Raw genomic sequence first — 12,734 nt, forward strand, 5'->3', positions numbered from 1 at the left:
CAAAAGAAAATGACAAGATCATCATACTAAAAGTAGATGTCCAAGAAAACTAATATTATTATAGTAACTGAAACAGTCAGAAGATTGCTTCTCAAGTCTCAATCTTGGGTTTCTTATAAAACCGGCTTTCAGGAACACTTGTTGAAGATGACTCCATAGCTAGAAGACCAGTGCTCAAGGCAGAAAAACTCACCAATGAAGCTCTCAGTAATTTAATCACCTGCAAAATTAATGCATATATATATATAATATATATATATATATATATATAATTTGGTTACTATGTATTTGTTGGAAATCAAAGAACTTTGACAATTAAGCTTCTTTTACCTCTACTTGTTTTATACAGATCACTCGACATTCAACATCATCTAGACTGATCTGTTTATCTTTTAGCATTCCCAAAACTGAGGCTGAGTTGGAAGGAGTAATGATCAGATCATCAGTCACCATGAACTTTGTCCCTTTCTTCACAAACCCAGCGCTGTTGTTGTTTCCTTCCGATTTTGGATCTTTACACGTCACAGGCAAGAGTTTATCCCAACCATACACAAGTCGCTTATCAGACTTCTCAGTCAAACAGTACTCTCTATAATGATCCACAGAGAAGGATACAAAACGGTAGTAAGTTGGTGGCTTATGTATAGTGACAAGTACATCAAGCAGCTGCTGCTGCTTCTCATGACACTTGTAGTAATGAGGTACAACACTCTTTAAACCCGACCCTTCTCTTCCTGAATCAACAACGCTCAACTCCTTGAAGCTTTTGCACAAGTTCCCAAGGCATCCAAGTACGATTCCGTTTCCCGATATTGATCCCCATACAGATTCTAGAGGCATAGCAAGAAAAGTGAAAAGAAGATCAACAAAATCTTCACCACACTCAACATACATGATGTTCCCTTCCTTCTTCCTAACATATGCATTCAGCGTTATCGTTTGATCAGCTTTTGACTCCCTTTCTTCTTCTTCTTCGATCAAGGCAGGAGGACTCAGCATCCTCTTAATACCGCATGAGCTTTTCTTTTTCAGAAATGTATCCGTCAATGGAGTCTCCGATGTGAACAAACACTCCAGCAAAGTCGCCACCTAAAAAAGTTCAGACGAAACTTAATTTGTTAAAGAACGTGATGACGACGTTTAAATATTCAAAAAACTCATAACATGAAATATTTAAGTAGAGAATATTTGCCTCTTGGAGATTGATGTCAAGAATCATCTCAACCAGCTTATCGCAATTTGGGTAGCCAAGACCGTTAAGAAGTTTAAGTGTAGACACAACAGAGTTAACTTCCACTTTCAAATCATCAGAGATCATGAACGAAGTATGACCTGCACTACTCCTCACAAACACTCCACCATTCCCTCCACTTCCTCCTTCTCCTTGGAACTGAATGATTTCGTTCATCAAATTCCCACAGCTACACCTCGAGGTGTTGAAATTGCTATACTCTTTGCTGCACTGCCCGCTTCGCACAAACATAGGGCACATGAAACATTTAGAGGCCTGTGAATCATCTATCCTCAACTTAGTCTTTTGGCATTTGTCCTGATTCAAACTCCCAGGGTACAGAAGCATCTGTTTAGAAGCCTGGGAACTGAAATGCTTCATGGCCATACTCGCTACACTTGCATAGATATTGTTGAAACAGCCGATGGGGACTGACTTTGACTTCTGATGCGTCTCAAGCAATCTAACGATAGTTCCCATTGGCAACGTCAAGAAACTAAAGAGTACATCTACGAAATCTTCACCAGCTTCGGCGAATACAACCTTGTTTTTCTCTTGGTCTATGAGTAGCTTCAAGCTTATCACCGGATTCTCCATATGGCCAGACATGTTAAGTTTGATGGAAAGATCTGCACTGAAACAATTTCTTAAAAAGGTACTGTCCAAGGTTTTACACATACAGAGAGATCAGTCAAGCTAATACCCGCAGTAAAACAGTTAAAAAGTAGGCTTTAAAAAAAATAAAAACATGCAGAACAAGATCTGCATTGAAACAGTTTTAAAATTCGCATAAAGATAGTTGGTACCATAAGAACTCTGTTCATATAAGGCGTGATCAAAAATACTCAATGAGGCCCTAACAATGGACATAATAGACGAATACAAAACTTATATTTTTTCTAGTTAGAAAGAGAAAGAGGAAACTACAAAAAGCCCCATCATCGATTCCTTCCTTAGGAAACAATTAAAACTTACAGAGAAAACAAGTTGGAACTACTTGGAAGTAAGGAAAAAAAAACGAGCAAAAGCCGTTACAGGGACGATCTTACCTTAACACTAAATAACTTTCGTTTGGGAGAAATCTCAGAGTTGTTTGTTATCCCTCTCTCGATAGCAGGGACCTAGGTTTATGAAACAGATTTTCGAAGAGGAAGACCTAATAACGCCTTTTTCAACTGAATGTGGTTTTTATAAACCAAAAAAGGTTATATATGAATGGGCCCCAGGTCCAAAAAAAAAAGGAAAAGCCCATGATCACATTAATAAAAGGAAAAGGAAACAAAGCACGAAGTTAGACATATATCTACGTGTCATCTCATGTTCGTTAGTAGTTGACCGCCTTACTTTTGGTCGGTGTATTTCTCTAGTATAAAACGAGTATTATTGGTTGGTGGAACTGATTTGTTTTCTCTGTTTGGATTTTCGTTAATTTGTTTTTGGGTGAATTTATCAGATGCAGATATTCGTTAAGACTCTTACCTGAAAGACGATCACCCTCGAGGTGTTAAGCTCCGACACGATCGACAACGTTAAAGCCAAGATCCAGGATAAGGAAGGTATCCCTCCCGATCAGCAGAGGTTGATCTTCGCCGGTAAGCAGCTCGAAGATGGCAGGACTCTTGCTGATTACAACATCCACAAAGAGTCCACTCTTCATCTCGTCCTCAGGCTTCGTGGTGGCGGCATGCAGATCTTCGTCAAAACCTTGACCGGCAAGACCATCACTCTTGAGGTGGAAAGTTCCAACACTATCGACAACGTCAAAGCCAAAATTCAGGACAAGGAAGGCATCCCACCGGACCAGCAGCGTCTCATCTTTGCTGGGAAGCAGCTAGAGGATGGTCGCACTTTGGCTGACTACAACATTCAGAAAGAGTCGACCCTTCACTTGGTCCTCCGTCTTCGTGGTGGCTTTTAAACACACACACACACTTGTAGTCTTTTCAGATCAAATTAAAAAGAGAATTGTCTCTTTAAAACTTTCGTGCTTTGTGTTTTGAGTCCTCATAAATTATTTACTTTTACTTGGGCCTTTTTGCGATAATCTTGACATAGTTTCTGCGCATATTTTCTTTGTTTCCAAACATAATGAATTCGTAAAATATGTCAGGATCATTCCACCTTAGGTGGAGCTAGGTGTGTTGGACTGTTGCGTTGATAGAGATATAACTTGTAATTTACTTGCATCTGGTTAGGAAGGAGAGTTGTTGTATTTTGTTGTGGGGTTTGAATCTTAAGGGATGGCAATTAGCCAACAAGACTCTTTTATGTGTTGTTCATTGGTGTCACTTGCTAGCTTCTCTAGATTCAATGCAATCATGTCTGTGACTGCTAAGTTAGTACTTTTCTTAATAGTCACCTTATGCAATCCAATACAATCTTACCATTCCTTCCTCAAACTGTCAAATGCATCCATCTCAAACTAGAAGAGGCAAAAAAAAAAAAAAAATTATTTTTTCAAAGCTCGATAGAATAGAAGCTATATCACTCTGCTCCTCATATATATACTTTGTCTCTAAGCGCAATGATCCATGGAAGGTTATCTGATGCAAAGGGCTGTGTGTTTTGGATGCTTAGGAGGAGTGGCGCTTCCAGGGCATAGATTGTGACTTCATTGGTTTCAACGCATACTAACTGTGGCTCCAATGACTCTGTTTCCGATTTGTTGATTTGAGACTTATGTGCACGCTACAATAACTAAGAGGAGCTCACTAGGTTTTTTACATTGCTGCCTGACAAAATTTATGTAGTTTCCATCGATGCCTGCAACGCTCTCATAGTGAGTTTAATCATATGACAACATCTCTCGGAGTTTTTAATGTTTACACTCTCAACAGCATGGTTAATGCATTGTGCAAAGATGGTCAAATGGAGCTTGTTGATGGACAATGTAAGCTCGGAGATCTACGCACGCAATGGAGCTTTTTAAGAAGATGAAAGGAAAGAGGATCAAAGTCAACGGTCATGATCTGTAACTCAATGATAAAGGGCTATTGCCGATTTGGAAATGCCTCGGATGGAGAAAGCTTTTTGGACAAGATGGTTTCGGTAGGTTTTATGCCGGATACTATCAGTTACAAATAACATTTTCTATTTTTGGGTCTGTATAGATAGTCCAATCGTGTACAAATCGAATAAAATATATGACACAAAACAAAAGCAGTATATCCTGTCCATCTAGAAAATATGGGCTTAAATGTATCAGAGTAGAAAATAGAAAATGCGGTGCGGCTAAAACCACTAGTCGGCGATGACGGTGGGGACGAAGCTAAGACTATAGGAATTCCGTACTGTACGCGCTTTTTCTTTTTGATCAGACCGTACGCGTTTTTCCTCATCATACGTGAGTTGTATGTCAAACAATTATATTTTACGTCTCAATCAAGATATATCCTGCAATATATCCTGCGATATTCGTAAATGTGTATGAAAATTGTTATGGATCTTTATCTGGTGTAAAAATATATCATTATATATTTATATATCCATAGTCGAAGTATATGCACTTATACTTTTTTTAAATAAAGGTTTTAGTATATCAACTTCCATACATATATTTATCTTATGATTATCGATCGGTATTTGCAGATTTTTTTATTTGAAAATTTAACATAATCTAAAATAGTATGCATGTACATATAAAATATAAAGTAATATACTCATTTCAAACTAGTTTTAGTTTACAGAAAAAATTAGTTTTTAAGCATGATCATTAATGAGAGATATTGCCAACTCTAACAACAACCATCCACGAACCTTAGCTTTCAGGTTGCAGGTAGAGAGATATTGACTTCCCCTAAAAGAAACTGAAAGAGAGACAATTCCACCAAAGTGTCGCGTGGCCCCCTCATTCGCCACCTCTTTCTATGATTATCAATTTTATAAAATAGCCCCTAGAAATTAGACAGGTTGACCGATGCATACATAACTCATACGTGTCTATGTAGAGAATAGGTCAATCTCGAGTCTCTTAGGCCATTTTTAAAAGCGTGTTGTGATTTCCACCAAAGGTCCAATGTTTTTTTTTGATAACTGAGTCTTAGTCCCTTTTTGACGTCAGAGGAGTTCGAATTCCACTTCCTTTTTCGTATTTTTAAAAACATTACGTTTGAAAATAATTCGGTTTAGGAAATTAAAAAGAAAAAACTACATAAGAGAGTTGATTGAAAGAACGTGGAAAATCGCGATTCGGAGTGTAATGGTCGACCAACACATAACGTACGTTAGAATGAGATTATTATTTAGCAAAAAAAATGGGATTATTTAATTATACTATATAACTAGTAATTTATAATTTGTTTGAGTTGTATACACTCTTCTTTTTTTAAGTCCATCATCTTAGGTACGTTACCATCTTAAAATGCTAGATTGTTGTAGTTTTACACGGTAGTATAACTGCCTCTAATTAGTTTATTCGTTTCTTATAAGGCAACGTTTTTCTATTATTGTTTACAAAAAAAAAAAAAACGTTTTTCTATTAGCTTTAGAATTTATTTGCATCAAATTATATATCTGTCTACGAATATTTAGAATACACGTCAAGATTTCTGTGACATTATATGAGAATATTTATAACCAGAAGGTCCGGAAGAATTCATATCAAAACTATCTATTAAATAAGTAAAGAGATTAAGATTAAGCCAAATTAAATTACGGAATTGCTTACGTACAAAAAACATTGTCATTGTCAGTTAACGATTATACTTAACGTTTTTTTATTTTTTCTTTAAATAGTAATTTGACTCATTCTCTTTCTATATACTGGATCAGACTTTATACAGGGTTCGTGATGGATTACAAATCTTCTAAATGTTGCACTAGGTTTAAAATCGGATCCAACACTGAAATAACATAATAATATGAGAAAGTATCCATTTTAACTCAGTAGTCTTGCATGACATAGTCAATAGAAAAATGATTCCAGCTCAGGAGTACAGAAGTTATCAAAACCACTAGCTTGTGAGGATTATAATAATTGTGTTTATTAGCACTGATGCAACTCTAACGGTTACCAAACTAAGTGGGTTAAAGTATTAAAATAAACAGTTTAACCCTTTTTACCAAAAAAAAAGAACAGTTTAACCCAAAGTCAGAAACAAGTTTTTCTATACAGAGGAATTTTAGGCTTCCTAAATAGTCTATATATATTTATAATAGAACTTCTAGGACGTGACTATTTGTTATGGAGAATCATGGTTTAGGGTTTGACATCACCATGTAGTCCCATTTTCTATTGGGTGGAACCTAATCGGTTCCGGCTTATCCAAACACGGGTTTAAAAAGAGTAGTCTGACGAACTAGACACCAAATTACATTAAGCTGATCAGGCTCACTTTGGAAATCTTTTTAAATCCACATTACAGAATAGATTCTAATTAAAAATGGAAGTAATCATGTGTTAATGCATTTGATATTTGTAAAGTAATATATAAAAATTTAGCGGTATGGGTATCGTTTAATGGAAAGATCTATAGAAAAGGACGTAGGAAGAGGACAAATAAATTTGGGAAATCAAGCAACGTTCGAATTTATCATAAACGTCTTTTCACTTTTAAAACACTCGAAAACTTACATAACTGTTATGAATATTATGTTTATGGATGTCCAGCCCATTAGATATTTACTTGTAATCTTGGCCCGTTTATGGCCCATTGTATTTAGGCCCACGTCGCCATGTATTTCCTATATAAGGAACACTTTGATTCAATAATAAAACACACTTTCACAACACGTTATCAGCACGAAACTCTGAAATCCCGAGCTACCTCAAAAACCCTAATTGACGGCGCCACTTCAAACAGCTCGTTATCTTCAACCGTAAGGATCTAGACGACGAGCCATATATCAAATTGAAGCTCTTGACGAGACGAATCCAACGCCGTCGGCCGTGACTCTATCTGACGTCGGACGCGCTCTAAATCGTTATTCTAAGACGCGCCGTCAAGTGACCTAAAACCCTAATTTCGGCTGCAATTTCAAACTGTCATATCTCTCTAACCGTAAGGACTCAGATGACGATCAACCTATCAATTTGAAGCTCTCGGCGAGAAGAATCCAGTGCCGCAAACGTCACATCAATCCGATTTCAGATGCGCGCTCACCTCCCGTTTTAAGCTGCGCCGTCAAAACCCTAATCCATCTACGATCTCTCTTTCTCTTGGTGGTCCGGTTTCAGATCTTCTCTAAACAAAGGTAAACTGTCTGAAACTCTAAAAGAGAACACAAACAATCGAATTTGGTCTGATGTTAAAGGTTATGACAATTAAAATCTTGCAAAATCCCTAACAACCTAGATTAATAAGTCCAAACCCATCCATGAGTAAATCGGAGCTCTTAAACCTAAAGTTCGATATGAGATTGTTAATCAATTAAAATCACAGCCTCAATGGCTTGCTGAATCTCGAAAACATCATTGATCTGAATGATCAAATCGATTTTAAACTTTGAAGTTGATCATCTCCTAAAACATAATTATGATCGATTTCTTATAAACCCTAGAAACTTACTATAAAAAAAAAACTTTATATTTTCAGAATATTTCTAGAAAATGAAACTTTCTATTTTTAGAAATTTACTATAAAAGGAAACTTTCTATTTTCTGAAACTTGCTATAAAAGGAAACTTTCTATTTTTAGAAACTTACTATAAAAGGAAACTTTCTATTTTTAGAAACTTACTATAAAAGGAAACTTTCTATTTTCAGAAAAATTATATTTTCAGAAACGTTCTATAAAAGGAAAAACTTTATATTTTAGACATATATCTAAGCCGTGTGACTTGTTTATTAGGAAAGCATTAACTCGATTGTTTGCTTGATCACACGATTTATATGATTGATTTTCTTATAAAGATTAAGTGATATATAATATGAGATGTCGAAAATCAACTTGGATTATGCTGTCCTAAATCTCTAAAGAGATAATAATTTAAAATGGGCACTGGATACCGAGGTTATCCTAAAGTCAAAAGGACTTGGTGAACGAATCACATAAGGCAATATTGCCAAACGAGAAAGATTGATACATGACAATATTAGTTATTAGCCACCATCTAAATGAGAGTCTAAAGAAATCAGTACCCCAGTAAAGAAAATCCACTAGAACTTTGGACCGCCTTACAGCGGAGATATGATCACCATAAAACGGTGCTATTACCAAAGGATAAAATTTGAGTGGAAGAACCTGAGATTTCAATACTATAAGTCTGTGGATGAATACAACTCGGTTCTGTTTAAGATAGTTTCAATGTTGAAACAATGTGGTGAAGAAGTAACTGAACAAGACTTTCTCTAATGTGTTACTGCAACAGCAGTATAGAGAAAGAGGTTTCACCACCTATACTGATTTGATCTCCTGTTTACTATTGGCTGAGACCAATAATGAGTTATTAATGAGAAACAGTGAGATGAGACCTCCTGGTACAAAATCATTACCCGACATTTCTAGGCTGATTTTGGAGCCTAAGAAAGAAAGTAATCTCGTCCAGCACAACAACCATTCCGGCCCTAGCCGTGGGAAAGGTTATGGACGAGGTCGTGACACATTTAAGACACATGGGCGAGGACGAGGCCGCAGTACCACACCCGGCTTTAGCCGTGGTCGAGGTCGAGGTCGAAGTGTGTCTTTTAAACCTTAAATAAAATCTTTTTTGTGTCACAAATGTGGTATGGGTAATCACTGGGCAAATAATTGCCAAACTCCAAAGCACTTGTATGAGCTTTACATAGAGAGTTTGAAGAAAAATCCGGAAGCCAACATGGCTTACCGAGATGGTGAAGATGACATGGATCATGACCATACTGATCAAATAGAGTATGAAACTCATGAAAAAGAAAATGATCAGATGGATTATGAGACTTCAGATGCCTTGAAAAAAATCTCGACATCAAAACTCTATGATATGGATAAGAGTATATATGAGTTTATAAATAAGAGTATAGTCACTCGGCCAAGGCATTATATACACCTAATAAAAGACCCATTGAGTTATAAAGATTTAAAAATAAATGGTTTCCGCATTGAACCAATGGGCAAAAGAAATATAAATTCCTTAAGATTATAAAGAAAGTAAAAATCGCCCAAGGCATAAAAATGGTCGAGACTGTACTCCCAACTGATCTAAACTATGCTAAAAGATCAGTATGATAAAGGCAAAAGGCCTAGGTAACCAGATAGGTTGACCACAAAATTTTATACACTTTATGGCATGACTGGACTAGCCATCCAGGTCTTTAAAATTGATGCAAAGATTGATATCGAAAAAGGCACAAAAGAGTTATCCCATAGAATCTCACGTTGTGTAACATGTACACAAGGGAAACTCAATAGGCTATAATGTTCCAAGCATCTAAAATATTTATAGCATGTTCATGAGGGGGAGAAATGACACTCCCGTGGTCCATGAACAACACTAAAAATCCGAGTGACATGGTCTATGACCATGATAGAACTTGGCCGAATTCTTTGTGATACAAAGATCACTAGCTAATGCTTGGGAACACATGGATTTACATGTAATAAAAATATGCATCAAGCCATATAAAGTGAGCATAGATATTCCCATCTAAGAATGATAAAGGGTCATGATCCAGACATAGACCATCCTAAGAGATTATGTATAGACCACCACAATAATATGTGCCGTCTAGGATGGAACCTCATAAAAAGATGAGATAAGATTGGGAATATATGTTGGATATGAGAATGCTTTCTCCCACGATTTTATAAGAAACCTTGAGCCAAATATGGGTGATCAGATTAAGGCCAGGTTTACGGATTGCATGATTAAATCCGACTATCCAACATCAGGGGGAGAAAGAAATAAGCTGGTACAAGTATAAAGAAATGGAATGGTATTAACCATCCTTGTCTTGGCAAGATCCTCGGACCAGAGAATATGATTTAAGACGTCCAAAGAAAGATCATACAAAGCTAGCTAAAAGAATGCCAGACAAATTAGACCCGAAAAGAAAAGAAAAAGAATGACTAAGTCATACCAGCTTAAGCACCACGAAATTAATGTCCTAGAAGAGACATAATCAAGTTGCTATAGAGTCTAAAGATAGACCAATATGTTCCATAAGATAAGGAACCTCGGAAATAAAAAGAAAGGTGCAAATAAAAGACATATCTGAGGTCATAAGGGAAACCAGACCAGACATTTAGATAAGGCTGCGCAGCTGAACATCTAAGATACCAGACCATGTAGTTTGGGACGCCAAACTGCAAGGTAATAAAGGTTCTTAGTAAGAATGAAATCTCTAATCGATTAGTTCATGTCTGGAACATAATGGAACACTATAAAAGAAGTGTCGACACATACATACACAAAAGATAAAGATGCATAAGAAAATAGCACTTGAGTTTAAAAGATATAAGCGAGGATCAGAACCCACGAGAATACAAGAATGCATTCATAGACTAAAAGAAACTGTGGGGGTTTTAGAAAGATTCAAAGAATCTATAAAAGAGATGGGTGTATTGGCCATATATAGAAACACCATCTGATAAGATAAAACCAGTGAAAAATGGGTCATGTGTGGGAAAGGAAAAGAAATCGTGAGACATGGACTAAGGTGTTCATATTCCTATTTAAAGCATTCAAGGAATGGCTTGATTACACAAGGATACTCACAAAGACCAAGGAACAGATTATAAGGAGATATACTCCTATGTGGTGGATGCTACTACAAATCCGAAAGTGATAAAGGTCTGGATATAAGAAAAGAGAAATGTAGTAAGCAGCATGATTGATCACTGGATAAAGAAATGATAAGAGTATCAGAAAGATGAGAAAAGAAATTCTCATAGAATAGTTTTGTTCCTAAGCTATTCATGGACTGAAACGAAAGGCAGCTGCATATAAGGCATATAATGCATGTAAAGGATAAGACTAAGTAATACTTAGTGAAAGGAGTTCTATAAGAACGTCCCTGAACACTCCATGCATATATTATGAAGGAAATTCCTTGTGTTCATACTTAAAGAAAGGATGATTAGATCGATTGATTCTTGGACAGGCTATGATAAGAATACAATGATCTATAGTGGAGATGATAGCCATGAATATGTATTGAGATCTATGATCCAAAGTACCAAGAATAGAATGTGATATGGTCAAAAGAGAATAAGAGGATGAATCCATCAGATTCACGACCAAAGACCCATATCAACTAGGATCACGTCCGACCTAGTTCGACCTTAATCATCTTGGTTCTAGTCCAGCCCGTTCCGATCCGTTCCCTTCGGTCTTGTCCGACCTGAAACGTCCATAGTAAGGGGAACGGCATATTGATCCAAAAGTGGCTTAGTTTTGATGAACATCAAATTATAGCATGATAGCCATTCATGAACAAGTTATGGACATATAATAAAGAAGGTTCATGAAGAGTTTGGTCAAAAGCTATGAACGGGACACACACAATGGACATAGCATGATCCGAGTAGATCATGGATATACTAAGGCATTCATGGTCGAAATTTATCTAAGAAAGATGGACCATGTAATCATCTCGGTCTTGTTCCGGCCCCGTTCCGGCTCGGTCTCCTCGATCCTGTTCCGACTAAACCGGTTCCAGTGACCACTATATTCAAATCGTGGTATGGCTATGGACAAGGCATGTGTCCTTGGTCCAGGAAAGACTTTACATAAGTACTTTTAAGACTTATGCACATCCGACCAAAAGAAATGTATTGATATGATTGGCGCCTTGATATGGCAAGCCATACTAGGTCGGATAAGTTTATGGATATGTTCAGACCATAAGACATTGATACTAAAGCCATACACGTCCCCTGCCATAAGTGTTATTGGCACTTTACTTAGATAAATTTGGCATGTCCGAACATGAGACAATGGGACATGATCAATATATCCTAAGTTACCTTCTAAGGAACTAAAAGTTTGAGATTGATTTATACTAACCAAACCCAAAAGAAAAGGGATTGTTTGGTTTTAATAAATGTTACAGGTTTATACAAGGTCTCAAACAGGTTATACACATTTGGAGAATGATGAAGAAGCACAAAGTACTACAAGTTCAGTCATGAGAAATGTTAGCCGACTTCTTCACCATGTCTACACCAACTACACATCTATGAAGTCTACCTATCCGTTTGGGACGTGGCAACAGAAGGACCAGTTCAAGACTTGGCGCCCATGAAGCTAAACCATCAAAGTGTCCATGCGCCAGACTTGAAGAACGGAGGTCCAGAACAGGGGGAGTAGTGTGTGTTGTACTCTTTTTCCTTCACTTCGGTTTTGTCCCACTGGGTTTTTCGAGTAAGGTTTTAATGAGGCAACATTAAGCACACTACAAGCTCTATATGGTTCTGGCATCCAAGGGGGAGTGTTATGAATATTATGTTTATGGATGTCCAGCCCATTAGATATTTACTTGTAATCTTGGCCCGTTTATGGCCCATTGTATTTAGGCCCATGTCGCCATGTATTTCCTATATAAGGAACTTTGATTCAATAATAAAACACACTTTCACAACAATAA

General features: G+C 36.9%; 1 protein-coding gene and 1 pseudogene across 2 annotated transcripts; one reads left to right on the top strand and one right to left on the bottom strand.

Moving 5' to 3' along the window:
* Window positions 1–31: 31 nt before the first annotated feature.
* On the bottom strand, window positions 32–2,419 carry LOC108816588 (uncharacterized). Of its 2 annotated transcripts, none has more exons than XM_018589157.2 (4): window positions 2,281–2,419; window positions 1,193–1,865; window positions 331–1,089; window positions 32–220 (listed from the first exon to the last, which is right to left on the bottom strand). In XM_018589157.2, exons 2-4 carry the CDS (start codon window positions 1,838–1,840, stop codon window positions 92–94), a joined length of 1,536 nt encoding a protein of 511 aa, XP_018444659.2. In that variant the 5' UTR covers window positions 1,841–1,865; window positions 2,281–2,419; the 3' UTR covers window positions 32–91. The 2 variants fall into 2 exon arrangements, with proteins under 2 accessions (XP_018444659.2, XP_056846216.1); XM_056990236.1 differs by having other exon boundaries at window positions 1,193–1,860; window positions 2,281–2,400.
* A 250-nt stretch (window positions 2,420–2,669) lies between these two features.
* Window positions 2,670–3,255, top strand: LOC108817111 (polyubiquitin-like; annotated as a pseudogene).
* Window positions 3,256–12,734: the final 9,479 nt, after the last annotated feature.

This window comes from Raphanus sativus, chromosome 7, assembly GCF_000801105.2.
Source record: "Raphanus sativus cultivar WK10039 chromosome 7, ASM80110v3, whole genome shotgun sequence".
In the NCBI taxonomy this organism is placed as follows: domain Eukaryota; kingdom Viridiplantae; phylum Streptophyta; class Magnoliopsida; order Brassicales; family Brassicaceae; genus Raphanus; species Raphanus sativus.

Coding starts and splice junctions, on each gene's coding strand:
- LOC108816588 (XM_018589157.2), bottom strand. CDS start 1,840: ATGTCTGGCCATATGGAGAATCCGGTGATAAGCTTGAAGCTACTCATA. Junction 1,090..1,192: donor TTGACATCAATCTCCAAGAG/GCAAATATTCTC, acceptor GAACTTTTTTAG/GTGGCGACTTTGCTGGAGTG. Junction 221..330: donor TCTGTATAAAACAAGTAGAG/GTAAAAGAAGCT, acceptor TTAATTTTGCAG/GTGATTAAATTACTGAGAGC.